Here is a 16,616-nt window from a genome sequence, read left to right as displayed (position 1 = left end):
CATTGTGTGTGTGTGTGTGTGTGTGTGTGTGTGTGTGTGTGTGTGTGTGTGTGTGTGTGTGTTGATGGGTGGGGTGTATACGATAGGACAGACCATGTGATGATTTTCTGCGGGTTAGTCAGGGGTGTGTCTGCTGTGCTCATCTAATCCATTGCCTGTCTGAAAATCACCATGTATTTACAGTAAGAAGCTGAAAGCTTCATACCAGCTTTCTCACACCTCAGAATAAAAAGCAGGGCAGTTGAATCCATAAACCTGCCACAGCAGTGGATAAATCAGCTTCACTACAGCAGGGTTCACATCAGGTCCCTGAACTGACTTAATCTGAGACACGCAAGGAATATAAATAACCTTTTACTGATTGTGTTCTTAAAATATCTTTGCTCAGCAGTTAAATATTTAAAATATTTATATTTGTGTTCTAGCCACCATACTAGTAAACTCTTGGGGTTGATGTAAGGTAATATATTGTGGGTGTAGGTCAACCTACTTGGTGTAAATCACGAGAGTTCCTTAGCCTTAGCCTCAGTCAAATGCCAGCTAAAAGCTTATTTAAAAAGCATCCTGTGCCAAGTCAAAATTACATATGAGATGTCTGTAAATATATCATTACTTGTAGCCAGCCATACGATTAGAGAGCAAACTGCTTTACATTTCTCATATAGGTAAAATAAAAGAGTATCTTGTCCTCTCTTATTTACCAAGATAAGTCTGCCATCAAGTCAGCAGTTTCATTAAGAACTCAGAAAATTCTTATCAGACTCTAAATCAATGTAAATTATCCATAACTAAGTCTCTCAAGATATTAAACAGCAACTTCTGAGCAATAAAACTGCAATCTCTTTGTGACTCTGTCATTGAGGAGCAACACACATTTAGCACACTGCAAATTACATATAAAAGCCACATACACTATCATTCAAAAGTTTGGGGTTGTTAAGGTTTGGGGTTTTAATGTTTCTGAAAGAAGTTGCTCACCAAGACTGCACTTATTTTATCAAAAATACAATACAAATCTAATATTGTGAAATATTATCACAAATTAAAAGAACTGTTTTCTATTTTAATATATTTTAAAATGCAATTTATTCCAGTGATGGCAAAGCTGAATTTTCAACAGTCATTACTCCAGTCTTCAGTGCTACATGATCCTTTAGAAATTATTCTGATATGCTGATTTGGTTTTTAATAAACATTTCCTAACATTTTTCTGCATTTATTTTAAATAGATTTTTTTTTAACACTTTTGATCAATTTAATGTGTCTTTGATGAATAAAAGCATTCATTTTCTTTCAACTTACTGAACCCAAACTTATAATTATTATAATTATTATAATTATAATGTATGTGAACAAATCAAATCAAAGAGGCCAAACTTTAGCACTATCCATCAAAAACTGTTAACACAATATTGTTGTCAATCAGCTCTGTATCTCTGTTCCTCAGTGTAGACTCTCATTCTGTCTGTTAGAGTTTATCTCATCTTGTGCTCAATAAATGTCTTTAACCCAAAATATTTACCGTTTGCAAGCAGAGGTATGAAGAAATGTATGTGGTGAACTCTCTCTGAAACCACATGTACACACACATACAAACACACACACTCTTCACTCACAGAGAAACACACAATTTGTTACACAGCAAACCGCTGGCCATAAACTGTTTAATTTGTTCAAAACAAATTAAACAACTAGGTATAATTGCTTCAGAGGTTTAGAAGGAAGGAGAGGAAAAAAATGAATAGAGAAATGAGTAAATGACCGATAGTGGAAAAGGAAAAAATGAGACTGTTTAAAATATTCACACAAAGAAGTGACCACATAGACCATTAGGTGTGTGTGAGAGAGGAGTACAGTACAGTACCATTGATACAGTGGTGCAGAAGCAAAGAAATGTTCACATTCCTCAGAAACCCTGGCGCAAAAGCCAGCAAGCTCAGACACATACACACAGAGCACTGGCTCTCCCTGGCGTCCTTGCAATAGTTCATGCGCGTTGCAGACCCCACCCATTTACTACAGACACTATAAAGAGCAGTAAGTCAAACCCTTTCCACATCACACTTTCACCATGTCTCAAGACGCTGCTTCACAATGTGATTACGTTCCTTTCAACCACTTGTCTACAGACGATAATGCTACCGACCATATTCCAACAGGAGAACCCCACTCACCCGACCTGCACAAAGAATGGTTGGATAAATTCTGCACGGAGTTGGGGTATCGCAACCTGACCTTCCTATCGGATCTGTGTGCCACCTCTGCAGCCAGCGGGGGCTTCGATACCACAGACGGTTGTTTCAGCGGAGTCGGGTTCAAAATCATAAAAGCTACGATCGTGCTGCTGCTGCAACACATCGTCGACAAAAAGCTGAGGGTTGAAGTGCGAGGGTTGTGCAACGGACCATCCGAGCCAGCTGCAACATACCTGCCTGTTTGAGCCTCCTGCCGAATTAAACATACCGTTTTCTATGGTGCCTAATCAACATGTTAGACGTTTGATTAGTTCTTTAAAAAACACTCTTGGTGGTCGCACAGTCATTCCTGAACCTGTACGACCTTCTAAAAAGGCTGTCAAAAAGAGAATTTCACGTATTACGGCTCTGAGGACGGATGAACCCGCGTTCAAATCACCGTCTCTCGATCGAAGGCAATGGTTAGAATTTTAATGATGTATTTTCTTTAAATGTCTGTAAAATATGTATACGAATTTGAATGATGTATTCTCATGCTCTTTAAATGCATGTCTCTGTGATACGACGTGTATACCTACTATTTGAATATTTTTGAATAAAAGACTGTAAAACTGATGTGGTATTAAGCGTTTTTATTTATGATCAAAACACATACATTGGATAATTCAATCATGCAGCATAGCAGCATTACACGTTTGCACACAATGAATACACGAAAACATTTTTTCATTACAAGCATTAGATCTTAGTCTTTTCACAAAGAGCGACACCATTTTATCATTTTTAATATAATCGTCGCTGTACAAATTCATCACATAGTTATAATCGCAACCCCTACCTAAATGATATAGGAAAAACACAGTGTTGTCCGCATGTATCCGACGTAAAATCTTGAACGCGTTTGGTAGAATATAACACGACGGATGAGTTGGATATTAAAAAGTTTTTGATGGAGATCGGAAAGTGTTCGTTGTCAGGAGCGTTACCGTAGCTATCGAAAAAACACGCTGAACCGTCTCGAGTTAAATAAACAGCCAGCCAGTGCTCCCCCGGCAGGTCCGAAGCATGCGTGTTAATGATAGACATCGATGGTAAGTTCCTTAACGGGGGTTCAGGCAACTGGTCGCTCGGGAGAACGCCGAGAAAATGAGTGTTACATGAAATTTTGAGATCACGCCACTTGAATAAAAACCGTAGGGTGTACACTTCGTGGTGCTCATTATGAGCGCTGTTTTCTGAACAATTGCAGAGCTTCGTCTTGTCTTCGCAGAAGAATATGTACACATAGTCATCTGGGTTCTTTTTTGAGTAGTCACCAACCACTCGGTACCTGGTATTGAATGACGTACCATCCCACTCCGCAACGTACAAACGCTCTTCTTTCCATTCGTTCAGATCTTTCAAGACGTTATTGTAAAATAAAACCCAGTCTTTATCAGAAAATACCAGGCTGGGGTCTTCCTCCTGTTCAAATACGTCAAGGTCATCGGCGATATAGAGCGTAACAATGCGGGTGGATTTTTGAAATATGTAGCCGAATATGCATTCGGTGTTGAGGAAAAATTAGTCTCTCACACAGTCCGTATTTTCGTGGATAAAATTTGTTAAATACAAATTGGCAATGTACGGTTTTCTAGGAGCCAAAGTCAGACTTTATAATTACTACTTATATATATATATATATATATATATATATATAAATAATAATTGCTTCTGCACCACTGTATCAGTGGTACTGTACTGTACTTCTCTCTCACACACACCTAATGGTCTAGTTCCTTCTAACATATATATATATATATTTAACATGAAATATCTCTTTCGCTCTATACGAAGGTCTACATATACACATATACAGAGAAAGAAAGAGAGAGAAAGAGAGAGAGAGAGAGAGAGAGAGAGAGGCTCTTTCATTAATAGAGCACCAGTGCTTTTATCCCCAGCCACCTCCTCACACAGAAGAATCACTTTAGCACCAGTCAACATTAGTCATCATGAATGCTTCAGTCGCAGGGTTTTTCAGTTCAGATAAGCTTCAACACCTACAGGCGAGAGTGGTTAATGACCGACCCATTTAAACATGACAAAAGGAAGGGGATTGATCAGATGTGGAACAAAAGGCCAACCAAGAGTTTAATTTTGTCCAATTTTTACAAATGTAATGTTGCTCAGAAAATAAACATTTAAAATATTTAAAAAAAACTGCAGGTGACCACGCAAAATCGCAAATCAATGACTTTAAGACCAAACAGACACATTTGCCAACAGGTTACTTTGGCACTGGACTGAATAAACACACAAGCAGTAAGCGGTAATATGGATGGGCAACCACCACTGACCTGTCTTTCAACAGATCAGCAAGCACCACTGAATGAATGTTGCATCATCCAATTAATATTGATGAGCCAACACTTTTCAGATCATTATAAGACCATGCTAAAAATATATATTATAAACATTACAAAGCTCAATTAAGCAGAAATTCTCACACATGTAGTTAGTGGTTGGTGCACCAAACAAACTGATTATGGTCATGAGGCTGATCCAAAAACATCAGTAAAACACAACCTATAACACGCTTTAAAAAAATAAAATAAAATAAAACATAAAAATACACACTAACACACATACATACTCTACCATTCAAAAGTTTGGGATCGGTAAGATTTTTAAATGGTTTTTAAAGAAGTCTCTTGTGCTTACCAAGTCTGCATTTATTTGAAACAGAAATATACATTTATAAATGCAACATTATAAATGTCTTTCCTGTCATTATTGATCAATTTACTGTGTCCTTACTGAATAAAACTATTTCAATCATGACAACTCTCTGAACATTTTAGCATGGTGATGGATATGACAATGTTAATGTATTAGGTCTTGGCGGAATAGATCTGCTACGCTGCTGCTGAATTGCTGCTGCTGTTGGTTATTGCTGTAGTTGTAGATTATTGCTGCTGCTGCAAGCAAGTACAGAAACTTGCTACTGCCAATGCATACGACGATACGGTGCCGTGAGTATTTAAGACATACTGCTGCTGCACAAATAGCATATAAAATAACCCCGTAGCAGATCTATACAGGTGGAGCTGGGGAAGGTGGAGGGTTTCAGAGAACTCTGAAAGCGCGCGGCAGGAATCTCTAGCGAATGCCAGCAAACCATATAAAAGCAGGGCAGTAAATTGCTGCTGCACAAATAGCATATAAAATAACCCCGTAGCAGATCTATACAGGTGGAGCTGGGGAAGGTGGAGGGTTTCAGAGAAACTCTGAAAGCGCGCTACAGGAATCTCAAGTGAATGCTAGCCAGCCATATAAATGCAAGGTAGTGAGCTCATTGGCTGCATATGCAGCATGAACCAATCAGCTTGTGCCAAGTCGTTTAACTCTCTGAATATCATCGTTGAATCATTACGTTAACAAACCGTCGCCTGCGCCATCTAGAGTTTCATGACTGAACTATATATTAATTTCATTCAAAAGAAAATCTTACTGACTCAAAGTTTTGCATGGTAGTGTGTATATATTAGAGTGTCAGTGTGTGGTAGTGTGAAAGTTCTACTCTGAACCGAATAAAATGTATTGGAATTCATTACACTGACTGCCCACTGTAACACATTTCATCAATTAACATCTACGTACAAACATAGTACTTAACACACCCGCTAACACATCAATACCAACTAACTTACCTGCTAACAACATTACTAGCAAAAACACTAACAAACCCTCCCATTAAATTATATGTTAGCAACTATAATTTAGTGTTATAAACACAAACATACGAAAAATATAAAAGTGGCCATTAGTGTCAAAATAGAAGGTGGGGCAAAAGAAAATTCAACCTAATTCGGTTTCTTGACAAAAGTCTGGGACTGTTTATTTCTGTGGGCAGCAAAACAACAAGCACACACCCATTATAATACTGAACCCAAGTTTCCCAAAAATATACTAACTATATAATCACTATCAGCTGTTTGTTAACCCTGACAGTCATAAAAACATCAGAGAGACTTTAAAAATGCACAGAGAAAGGTCTAGAAAAGAGAAGCGTGAGTGTTTATTGAAACGGAATGTGCATACTGTACTGTACTGTATATCAACATACATAAACAAACCCACATACAAATATCAAACCAACACAAATATTAACATTCGAGCATGTATGGATGCCTTTTTCTTGTGAATACAGAGGCATTTTCTTTCAAACATTTTCCATCAGAACTAGACAGAAGGTTTAGCAATAAAAGCTGTTTGACTCACTTCAAAGCACCTCCACTTTTGTCATGAGTCTGACCTGAGCTAAAAATATTTTTCAAAACAACTTTCATCCACAGATCTTACAAAAAAAAACGCATCAAATAAAACATCAAACCACTGTGGGGCAACCTCTCTCTTTCATCTCAATGTTTACATTTTCCTGCTATGACACAGGTCTTGCAAGCTTCTTATACACGGTCACATGGGGGCCAGAACAAAGCCAAACAGATGTGAGAATGCAGGCAGCGTGGATGGATGGAATGCTGACAGGTGACTGTGACTGTGATGTCATCATCAGCGCTTGACAGGTATTTGTGTATTTATGGAGAGAAAGGAAGAGGAAAGGGGACCTTTAGAATAGGGATGCTCCGATCCGCCTTTTTTGCCTCCGATGCAGACATGATCTGATAGAAGTTGGCAAGAGTTAAAATGAACATCAAAGATAACTTGAAGTACTACACTAGTATCTAGATATTATAGACTTAAATTCATGGGCTGAAGCTCACTAAAGATGATTTTTACAAGCATTTTTTATTTTAATTTTTGTACACTAATGTTCAAAAGTTTGGGCCAGGTAAGTTTTTTTTTTTTTTTTATTGTTGAAAGTCTCACGTTCTCAAAGGCTGGATTTATTTGATCAAAATACAAATACAGTACAACTAATATTGTGAAGTATTATTAAATTGCAAAAAAAATTATAAATGTATTTTATAATTTAATTTATTCCTGTACTGGCAAAAATCATTCAAATATGCTGATTTGGTGCTCAAGTAACATTTCTTATTTTACCACAGTTTAAAACAGCTGCTTAATATTTAGTGATACATTTTTTCCACAAGGATTCTTTGATGGAATAGAATAAAGCAATAAGCCCCAAGAAGCCGCTTCTGCTTCGCGTCATGCATAAATTCACTGTAAACCATGGCTTCATGGGGCTTATTGCTTTTATAAAGCGGTTATACCATATATGTAGCGAGGTTTCACAGAGTAAAACAAAGCAAATAAAATGTAATGATATTAATAAAAACATTATTCTTCCGCCAAACTTCGTAGTTCCTCAGAAACGGTTGTGGTTACAACAAAGTGGTTGCCGAGCAACAACAGACGTAAATAAAGGTGTATGTTTGTAGAGTAATTTACAACAGCTTCGAACGCAGCTCAACCAATCAGAATCAAGGACCGGAACTATCCGTTTTATAATCAGTTGCATGCACCCTTGCGGAATAAAAAAAATAATTTCTTTCAAAAAAAAAAAAAAAAAAAAAAAAAGAAAAAAAAAATCTCAGATTTGGATCGGCTCTCTCTGACCGATACTCGATGCGAGAAAAATGGCACTATCGGAGCCGATACCCGATATGAATATCGGATCGGCGCATCCCTACTTTAGAATGGCATATTATGGAAAATTTCATGTGCAGAGGGAAAATAAGCCAGACACTGCAAACACTAACTTTTATACTATACACTAAGACTATGATGAAATGACTCCTTGGAAATTTCTTTTTTGAGAGTTGTTGAAAAATAGATGTATTTGGAAGCTATTTGTACCTTTTCTTGGAGCGTGCTACTGTGAATCCAGAGTGATCAAGAGAGTCTTGATGTGGTGCTTTATCTGTCCGTGTTTAACTGAAGTTAAGGTAAGGTTTAGTCTGACTGAGAAAATATTGATGTTTTGGTGTCTCTGTTTGCAATGGCACCAATGAAAATTAAAACCAGACATGATGTCCCGGGCCCCTGGGGGACATCACTGCCTCCTACTGATCTATGATTAGTCTGTGATGTTATTATATTAACCAGTAATATTTAAACGTCTTGGCCTTTCCTTAGTCAGGGTAGTGCCATTTTTTACTTTTAACAGGAATGAAAGCAAGGCTGTGAGGGATTGAAGTACAGTGTGCTTAATGGATTGTACCGTTGTTTAACAACTTGTCAATTGTTCAGCTGACTAAACATCTTTTCAAAGAAATTTTCATAGATTAAAACTTCATAAAACAGTGAGTTGGGAGTTTTTAAAATGATGTGATCTAGTACCTTTATACAGTATGTATGTACCATTGTAAAGACTGTAGTCTACCCCTCACAGCAACGTTTTCATCCGTGGAAAATTCTAAATGGTGACTGCCCTGACTAAGGGATATAGTTCACCAGTTCAAAGATGTTTTGAAGAACTGTTTTTGCCTATATAATAAAAGTCAGTGGGATCCAAAACAACTCTGGACCTTATTGACTTTCATTGCATGGACAAAAAAGACATTCTTCAAAATATCTTACTTTACGTGCTTCAGAAGAAAAAAATCATACAGGTTTGGAACGATGTGAGGGTGATTAAATTATAACAGAAATTTGTTTTTTGGCTGAACAATGGCTTTATACACTGAGCAACACAAAGGGACGATGGAGGGGATGTCTAAAAAAATAAAAGTGTCAATGAAGCATGTAAAGAATTAAATTAGTCCTATCACTCAAAAACCCTGTCTACCACCTTCACATGTTTTCACTTCTGAATAACTACAGGGTATGTGGCCAAATAACAAATACACATACAGTGCCTTGCGAAAGTATTCATACCCCATTCATTTTTTCAGATTTTGTTATGTTGCTGCCTTAAGTTAAACTGCTTTCAATTACTTTTGTTCCCCACATCAATCTACACTCCATACACCATAATGACAAAGCAAAAACAGAATTGTCACAACTTCGTAAAATTTATTAAAAATAAAAAAATGAAATAAGTACATTGCCTAAGTATTCATACCCTTAACTAAATATTTAGCTGAAGAACCTTAACAGTATCTCCTGAACGTTACTTCGTCACCTATAGCGTGGGAGCGGCACTAGGGCCATCAAGAACCATCTGCTGACCAAAAGGGTACTTGAATATAATTGCTAGGGATTCTAGATAATCCTATCACCTTAACATTTGGTTGTTTCCAACTGAAAGACTACCAAAGATGTGGGAACGGAAGGCTATCACTTTCATTGTTATCTGCAATTTACATTTAAGACGAAACTTAATTTACATGTCTAGCGGGAAGATGAACGTAACAGAGTATAAAATGTTTGAGCGTAGGATGCTCGAGATTCATTCTGACTCCGCTGAATCCGAAGTGCTGCCTGTACATTGTCACTGCTACTCTGTAATAAAAGTTATTCTTCATCAAGATCTTCGACGTCTTCTTCACTTTTTCTTACATGTTATATTAGATAGCAACTTTAACAAAATGTGAAAAAAATGAAGGGGTATGAATATTTTCGCAAGGCACTGTACATATGAAGACATCCCTCTGCTCTGCTTTAAATAACTGCCCTCATTCTCACAGTGAAAAGCAGTACGTTTACTCTGAGTAAACCAGAATGCTTTTTTAAGGGCCTGAGTTTCAATATTGCCCTTTTAAAAAGCCCACAGCTGCCACCTCTCCCTCAAAGACAGACACTCACTTATACACAGTGTTCTCTTATCACTTTCCAACACAACCTCTAATTGTGGTTTCAAAATCTTAGACTGGCAACACTAATTATGCCATCTCACTCTGCTCTTAAATCTTCTGCATAAGAAATGCATGGGGAATCTCTACAAGGAAGAATGGGAAATATGATCCACAAAAAAAAAAGCAAAGGTAAAAAAGGATGGCATGGGGAAAGGACTGAGAAACCAGAGGTTGATGATACAGAACGTAATAACTACTGCACTTCATACTTATGACAAATGGTAGATGACCACTGACTCATACGCTCACAAACACACAAGGATTGGCATGCTTCTGGAATGTTCGACTGGATTTCTGACACATTTTCCACTCTCAAACTGTTCCTTTGTGGCTTGCTGCATGGATTTTCCATGCATAGCCTGAGCAAAATGAGAGCAGGGGAGGAATAAAGCCTGATTAGCCCCAAAGACTTCATGTATCTAGTTATGTAATAAATCTGGCTCTTACTATTGTGTGCACTCTAATCACATCATTTACCTAGCACTGCATTCCACAGTAGTCAAATAACGAGGGATTGCAGACTGTGCTGTAAGAGGAACCGAGTTAAATAAAGAAATGAACAGAAGTCCCCAAAATACAAGAAAATATGTGAGGCTTGCATGTGAAAGAGAAGCAGTGTGTGTGTGAATTAGGACTGAAATAGGCATTGGGTAGTGCTTCTGTGGCATGCTGGCATCATTCTGGGCACTCTACAGAAGTGGAGGATGGTTTAGGGTTTACACACCTCTCACCACAAAACCCAGATCCTGGCATTGACAGACAGACAGAGGAACACAAAAAGAGAAAAAGGGGCTGCTTTCTCAGTACTTAAAGGGGTCATGAACTGAGAAATCAAAATTCCATTGTTCTTTTGACATATAAGAGGTCACTGTACAACAAAAACATCCTGTAAGTTTCAGAACTCAAACTTTCTTGTTAGTCTAAAAACAGCTTAAATTGAAGCCAATCTGCCAGAACAACAGGATGTGGAATGTGCCACTTTATGACATAATAGTGTGGCTAAACCCCGCCTCCGCAGAAGATGATCAACGACTGCTTCTACATCACTGCCTGTTTAGCCCCGCCCACCGATTCACACATGTGTAAATAACGAGAGAGACAAACGCAGGTCTATGCAGAAAAAAAAAACGATAAAGATGGCTCAGAAGACAACAAGATGCTGTTCAGTGCCAAGTTGTGGAAAAACACTTTGCATTGCCTTCCTTCTGATCCCAGGAAAGAGTTGATGAAGTTTATTTTTAATGAAGTTCCAGACCATGTCAGTAAGAATTAGGTCTTTTGTTCACTTCATTTTACCGCAAATTTGTTTACAAACAAAGCACAATTCGACGCAGGATTGAAGATTGAAGACGGAAACTAAAAGATGATGCTGTGCGACTATATTAGATACGACAGTAATGTCGCACCACACAAGTGTGAATAACTGTTTTTATTACGTGGTCACTATTGCTTTGTCTGTTATTACAGATCGTTTGATATGTACTGAGTATTTATGTGTTTTGAACCTAAATCACAGCAGCGTCCAAGGATGTAGGCAATCCGCCACACCTATTCAAACAGAGCGTTCAGATGAGGGGGGTCAATACAGGACAGAAAATAGCCTATTACTTCTAAATGATGATGTAAAAATTTATAACATTATTAGTAGACCTCAAAGAAAAATACAAAATAATAAAAAAGGCAGTTCATGACCCATTTAACAAACTGCTATTGAAACTGTCAGTAAATAATCAAATATTAAATAAATAGTTCACCCAAAAATTACAAGCTGCTGAAAATTTACTCAACCTCAGGCAATCCGAGATGTAGAAACACGCAGCTTTTCACTTCATAAGATGTTAATTGATTGACTGGAACTTGTGTGGTGGATTATTGTGATGTTTTTATCAGATGTTTCAACTCTCATTCTGATGGCACCCATTGACTGCAGAGGATCCATTGGTGAGCAAGTGATGTAATTTTAAATTTCTCCTAATCTGTTCCGATGAAGAAACAAACTCATCTACATCTTGAATGACCTGAGGGTGAGTACATTTTCAGCAAATTCTCATTTTTTGGTGACAATTCCTTTAACAAAAAGAAAAGGTAGAGACTCTGCATATCAAATAAGATGAGTCGAAATGTTAGTATGTCTTATGGTCCCTGATTTTCCAGACGGTATGTGCAATCCATGACTGAAACCACAAAGTCTAAGTCAGAGAAAAATGTAAAATGTATGAATCAGGCTTTAAGCAAAGGTAAAATACTTCCTGACGAACTCATTGTTGACATTAAAATAAAGGCTTATTGTAATGACGATGATTGTACAGTTTGAGTGTAGCTGCAGTGCTTATTTCCACTGAACACCATGAACTCTGGACTCAGGACAAGGCTAAGCTAGCAACTGAAATTCCTTGTGAGGAAAAATTCAGGTCTGGTGAAATTAAATAAATAAAACTACAACAACAAAAACTTCAACCGGTCTGTTGGGTAGCATTATTAAAGAACTTTTGGGTGCTTCTTGTCTATTCTCATAATCTTGTAGACAGACAAATTCTCAGATTGTCATTCAAACAAAAGGACTTGTGTTAAAGAATAAGAGTATGAGAATGTGTCCACATTATAGACATTACAAATCATTTTCGTGTGGAGTTAGGGTTAGAAAGGTCAGGTTTTTGTAATCTAAAAATTCTGCCAAAATTCATCGAAGTGTCTGTGAGAATTAGAAAATGACTGTAGAGAGTTACAAATGACTTTCAACTTAGTAAAATCAAATCTTTTTCTTTTACAACTAGCAAAACAATGTAATTTATCTGTAGACAAAAGATAAACAAATAAACAATTACACTGAAAAGGATGAATATCTGTTTTAAAAAAAAATCTGTCAAACTAAATATTGGCCTATGTCTAATTATAAAGCTGCGCTTGTTTTAGAATCAGATTCTAATAAATCAGAGAATATAGGTCATATATGATGTTTGTTATTCAGAAAGTAAGTCTCCTATCCCACATCCTTATACACTCACACACACCATGAACCACAGATGCTCTTGGTCAGAGTCTTAGAGCTTGATGTGTGTGGACTTCTTCAGACTTCCATAAATGTAGCTTTCACTCAGCAGTGACTCAGCTTCCTCCTTTATTTTTTACCACATTTATTTATTTTTGGACTCAACACATTCAAAAGCACACAGGCATCCAGTAGGCAAAATTAGAGAGAGCAAGAGGGAGAGAAAGAAAGACAACACACCAAATGAACCTGCTGAGAGGTAGAACTAAAATAACCATCACTTTCATCACAATATTGATGAAAAACCCAGACAAACGTTGAGCTAAACATACCCACACACACTTATAGATATACTCTCTAAGCATATCAGCTCCTGGCATTCTTTACTTGAAATAACAAACTGGTGCAGCAGCCCTTGCAGAAGGGGGTTTCTCTTACTAACATACACAAACAAACTATTTTAAGGGTGTGTCGACTGCAAGTGTGTGTTTATGTGGACAAAGAGAATGTGAATGTACAGTACGTGTGTGTTTAAGAGAAGAGAATATGTGTGTGAGCACTGAACAGTGCAGATCTTGCTGCGTAGACTTTATGGCACCATGCCTTACCACATCCAATCTGATACAGCTCAGAGCGAGAGCCACGCTGCCAACCAGACAATATGCAGAAACCATTACCAAGAGTGAGAGAGAAATAGACGGAGAAAGAGAGAGGGGGTTATTATTGCATTTCCACTCACAGACTCACATGCCATAGGCTATATTCAATCATAAAGTTTGTACATTAAAGGGACAGCTCACTCAAAAATAAAAATTCTGTCATAACTGATTCACACTTCCAAACCCGCATTACTTACTTTCTTAGGTGAAACATAAAAAGACATTAGGCAGAATGACAGGCCCAGTCACCATTCACTTTCATTGTATGGAAAAAAAGACGCAATGAAAGTAAATGGAGACTGACAGTTTCAGTTACTAATATTCTGCCTACATCTCCTTTTGTGTTTTTACATCAGAAATAAAGTCAGGCAGGTTTGGAACAACATGAGGGTAAGCAAATATATAATTCAAGTCATTCAAGGCGAAATGTTTATTTTTGGGTAAACTTTGGTTTAACTTCTTTAAGGTCCTTCATCCAAGTGTGGCAAAAACTTCAACAATAGAGCTCGTGATCAGTCCTGTCAGCAAACCAAAACGAATAATGACCGTTATAAACTCGTTTGAATTGACTTACCGACTCTGAAGCCTGGCCCGGTCAGTGTGTCCGCCGACTGTCCGTTTTCACCGATGAGAGTCGTGTTGTTGCCCTGCTCGCAGGTGTCCTGACACTGGCCCTTCAGACACGTCCGTTTGCAGATGAATGGCGCGATGACCACTTTGAAGCGCTCGCGAATGGACGCCCGCTCGCCGCACAGAGCCGGCCGCTGGAGCGCGAGCCAGATGAGGAGCATATGGGAGAGAATCAGCGAGGGCATGCTGGCATCCCTCAATGCCAACACAGGGCATTCACGCTACCACCCACAGTATATCGCCGAGAAGCCTGAGCGGATCAGGCAGTCCCTCCTTGAGCCCCGTTTGGGAAAAGTACGCAAGCACGCGCTCTTTTCCCAGGCAGCGCTGGCAATGAAAGTCCTCGCGCAGAAAGTTGTCCTGATGCCTTCCTTTCCCGTTTCAAGTAGGAAACTTGAAAAATTACGTCCGGTTCGGTGGATAAAAAATACAGATTATCCGCAACGAGGCCGTTTGCGACATTTTTAAAAGGCTTTTTAAAATTCTTACATGTTTTAAAAGGCAACCTGGCAGTGGAATAAGGTGGAAAAACTCCTCATTCCTTAAGGCATAGTTCTCCGTCGCTGCATGGATGGCGTGTGTACGCATCGCAGTTTGGGAAAGTTTAGGAGGAGGAGAGGCAAAGCGAGAGCCAATCCACGGGCAGCCGAGCTGGCGCAGGGCCAGAGGCAGTAACGTTACAGGAACGGGACTCACAGCGGTTTTGACGTCGGTGCTTTTCCTCGTCACCTTCTTTTCCCCTTATTTTGAACTCATCAAGCGCACGGTGGAATGGCAGTGGAAATGCCAGCTAGCAGCATGCGCAACACTAATTTCTAGTGTTTACTACTGAGCGGCTAAAGAGCGCAATTTACCACATGTGATTTCCAAATCTCGAAAGACGCCCACAACAACAAAAATCTACCTCTGCTGAAAAGGCCTGGTTCACTTGGTCTTCCAGCTTGGTCGGACAAATCTGTTGAATGGTTTTAGAGAGATTTTGTCAGTTTGGACAGGCTAGGAGACAAGCTAAACTACCTTCAAACCAAGGCCATTACCATGGGACTGTTTTTTTTATTATAAAGCACAAAGAACTAGAACAGCGAAGAAAATTCTAGGTCTAATTCTAGCTAGGAAGTGATCCTTTTTAACTATTTGCAAATACTATTTTAAAATATGCATACATTCACATTTATTTGTATGCCTGACATGTAGCTTTCCAATTCAAAACGGCCATATTTGAGAAAAAGTCGAGTAGTTGGCATCACTGGATATTACACTCTAAAAAATGCTGGGTTAAATATAACCCAGCACTGGGTTAAAAAGGGACAAACCCAGCTATTGGGTTGTTTTGACCCAGTGGTTGGGTTGTTTTGAATCCAACCGCTGGGTCGAAACAACCCAATAGCTGGGTTTGTCCCTTTTTAACCCAGCATTTTTTAGAGTGTACTGTCGGTCGTTTAACATAGCTATCGTAAATGCTAAATGTTTCGCTAATTCAATTTTACCTCGCTCTCTTTCAATGTCGAAACTGGCACTTTGAGCTGGAATTCGCGCTCTGCTTCTGTAAACTACTTTGGTTTGATTGGCCATCTCAATCATTTTTACATTGATGGGCGCTGTTAGAACGCAAGGAACACCAACCTTAAAATGTAACGTTTAAAACGTTTATTGTCATCCATAACAACAAACGGAGCGCTGCGCAATGGAGTGCAGCAGAGCAGTGCAAGAATTTCAAATATTCGTTGTAGCCTAATTCATTTCTAATTACTGGGGACGGGGTCAATGTCTGGTGGTTACGGCCCTGCTTCAGACAGCAAACCATTCTCTCTTTTTTCAGCAGGGATAATACATGGTATTCCATTAAGTATTATTGTATATGTATACAATTAAGTATTGACTGGCATTCTTTGGAGTACCATGTACAGGCCCTTAGAAAAAAATTACATTTGTATTATTTCTACAGCAAATATTCTGTTTTGTGTGTTTTTGCATTTTTTTGGTGGTATTTGCAACCAGTGGCTTAATTAAGTAAAAAGATATCCAACAAAGATTCCTAACATTTCATTAAATATGAAATATTCTATATTATGAATAATTATGCAGCAAAAATACCACTTAGTATTTTTCATAAAGGGGTAAAATTAAGCAATGATTGTAAATATTTGTAAATAAAACAGATTATTGGAGTATATTTTACAAGAAAATGCTATTTCAGTTTCTCTACTTAAAAATGTCATGTTTGATTCAATGTGTTACATTCTTAAAAATGATTTGTGAAATGTACTAGCATTTTCTGAGTGAAATTTGTTTCAAGGTAAATCCTACACAAACACACGTTTTCAGTGTGTTCTTGTTACCAGATGAGGAGAAAACGTAAAGCTAAAGCTGTTCTTAAATCTGACCCCCAAAAAAA

At 38.1% G+C, this 16,616-nt stretch overlaps 1 protein-coding gene across 3 annotated transcripts in view; it reads right to left on the bottom strand.

The window, feature by feature from the left end:
- LOC107665902 (latent-transforming growth factor beta-binding protein 3-like) overlaps nt 1-14,866 on the bottom strand; it is a 56,986-nt gene extending 42,120 nt beyond the window's left edge. The window contains exon 1 of one of the 3 annotated variants that reach the window (XM_016456967.1): nt 14,166-14,866. In XM_016456967.1, coding sequence (XP_016312453.1) covers nt 14,166-14,406 — 241 coding nt within the window. In that variant the 5' untranslated portion in view covers nt 14,407-14,866. The remainder of the gene's footprint in view (nt 1-14,165) is intronic. The other 2 variants (XM_016456965.1, XM_016456966.1) reach the window with 2 other exon arrangements.
- Between the last annotated feature and the right edge of the window lie 1,750 nt (nt 14,867-16,616).

The sequence above is a fragment of the Sinocyclocheilus anshuiensis genome, unplaced genomic scaffold, assembly GCF_001515605.1.
Source record: "Sinocyclocheilus anshuiensis isolate Anshui unplaced genomic scaffold, SAMN03320099.WGS_v1.1 scaffold1112, whole genome shotgun sequence".
NCBI classification, from domain to species: Eukaryota; Metazoa; Chordata; class Actinopteri; order Cypriniformes; family Cyprinidae; genus Sinocyclocheilus; species Sinocyclocheilus anshuiensis.
Note: the sequence above shows the minus strand (reverse complement) of the source record. Positions and strands in the feature narration are given on the sequence as shown.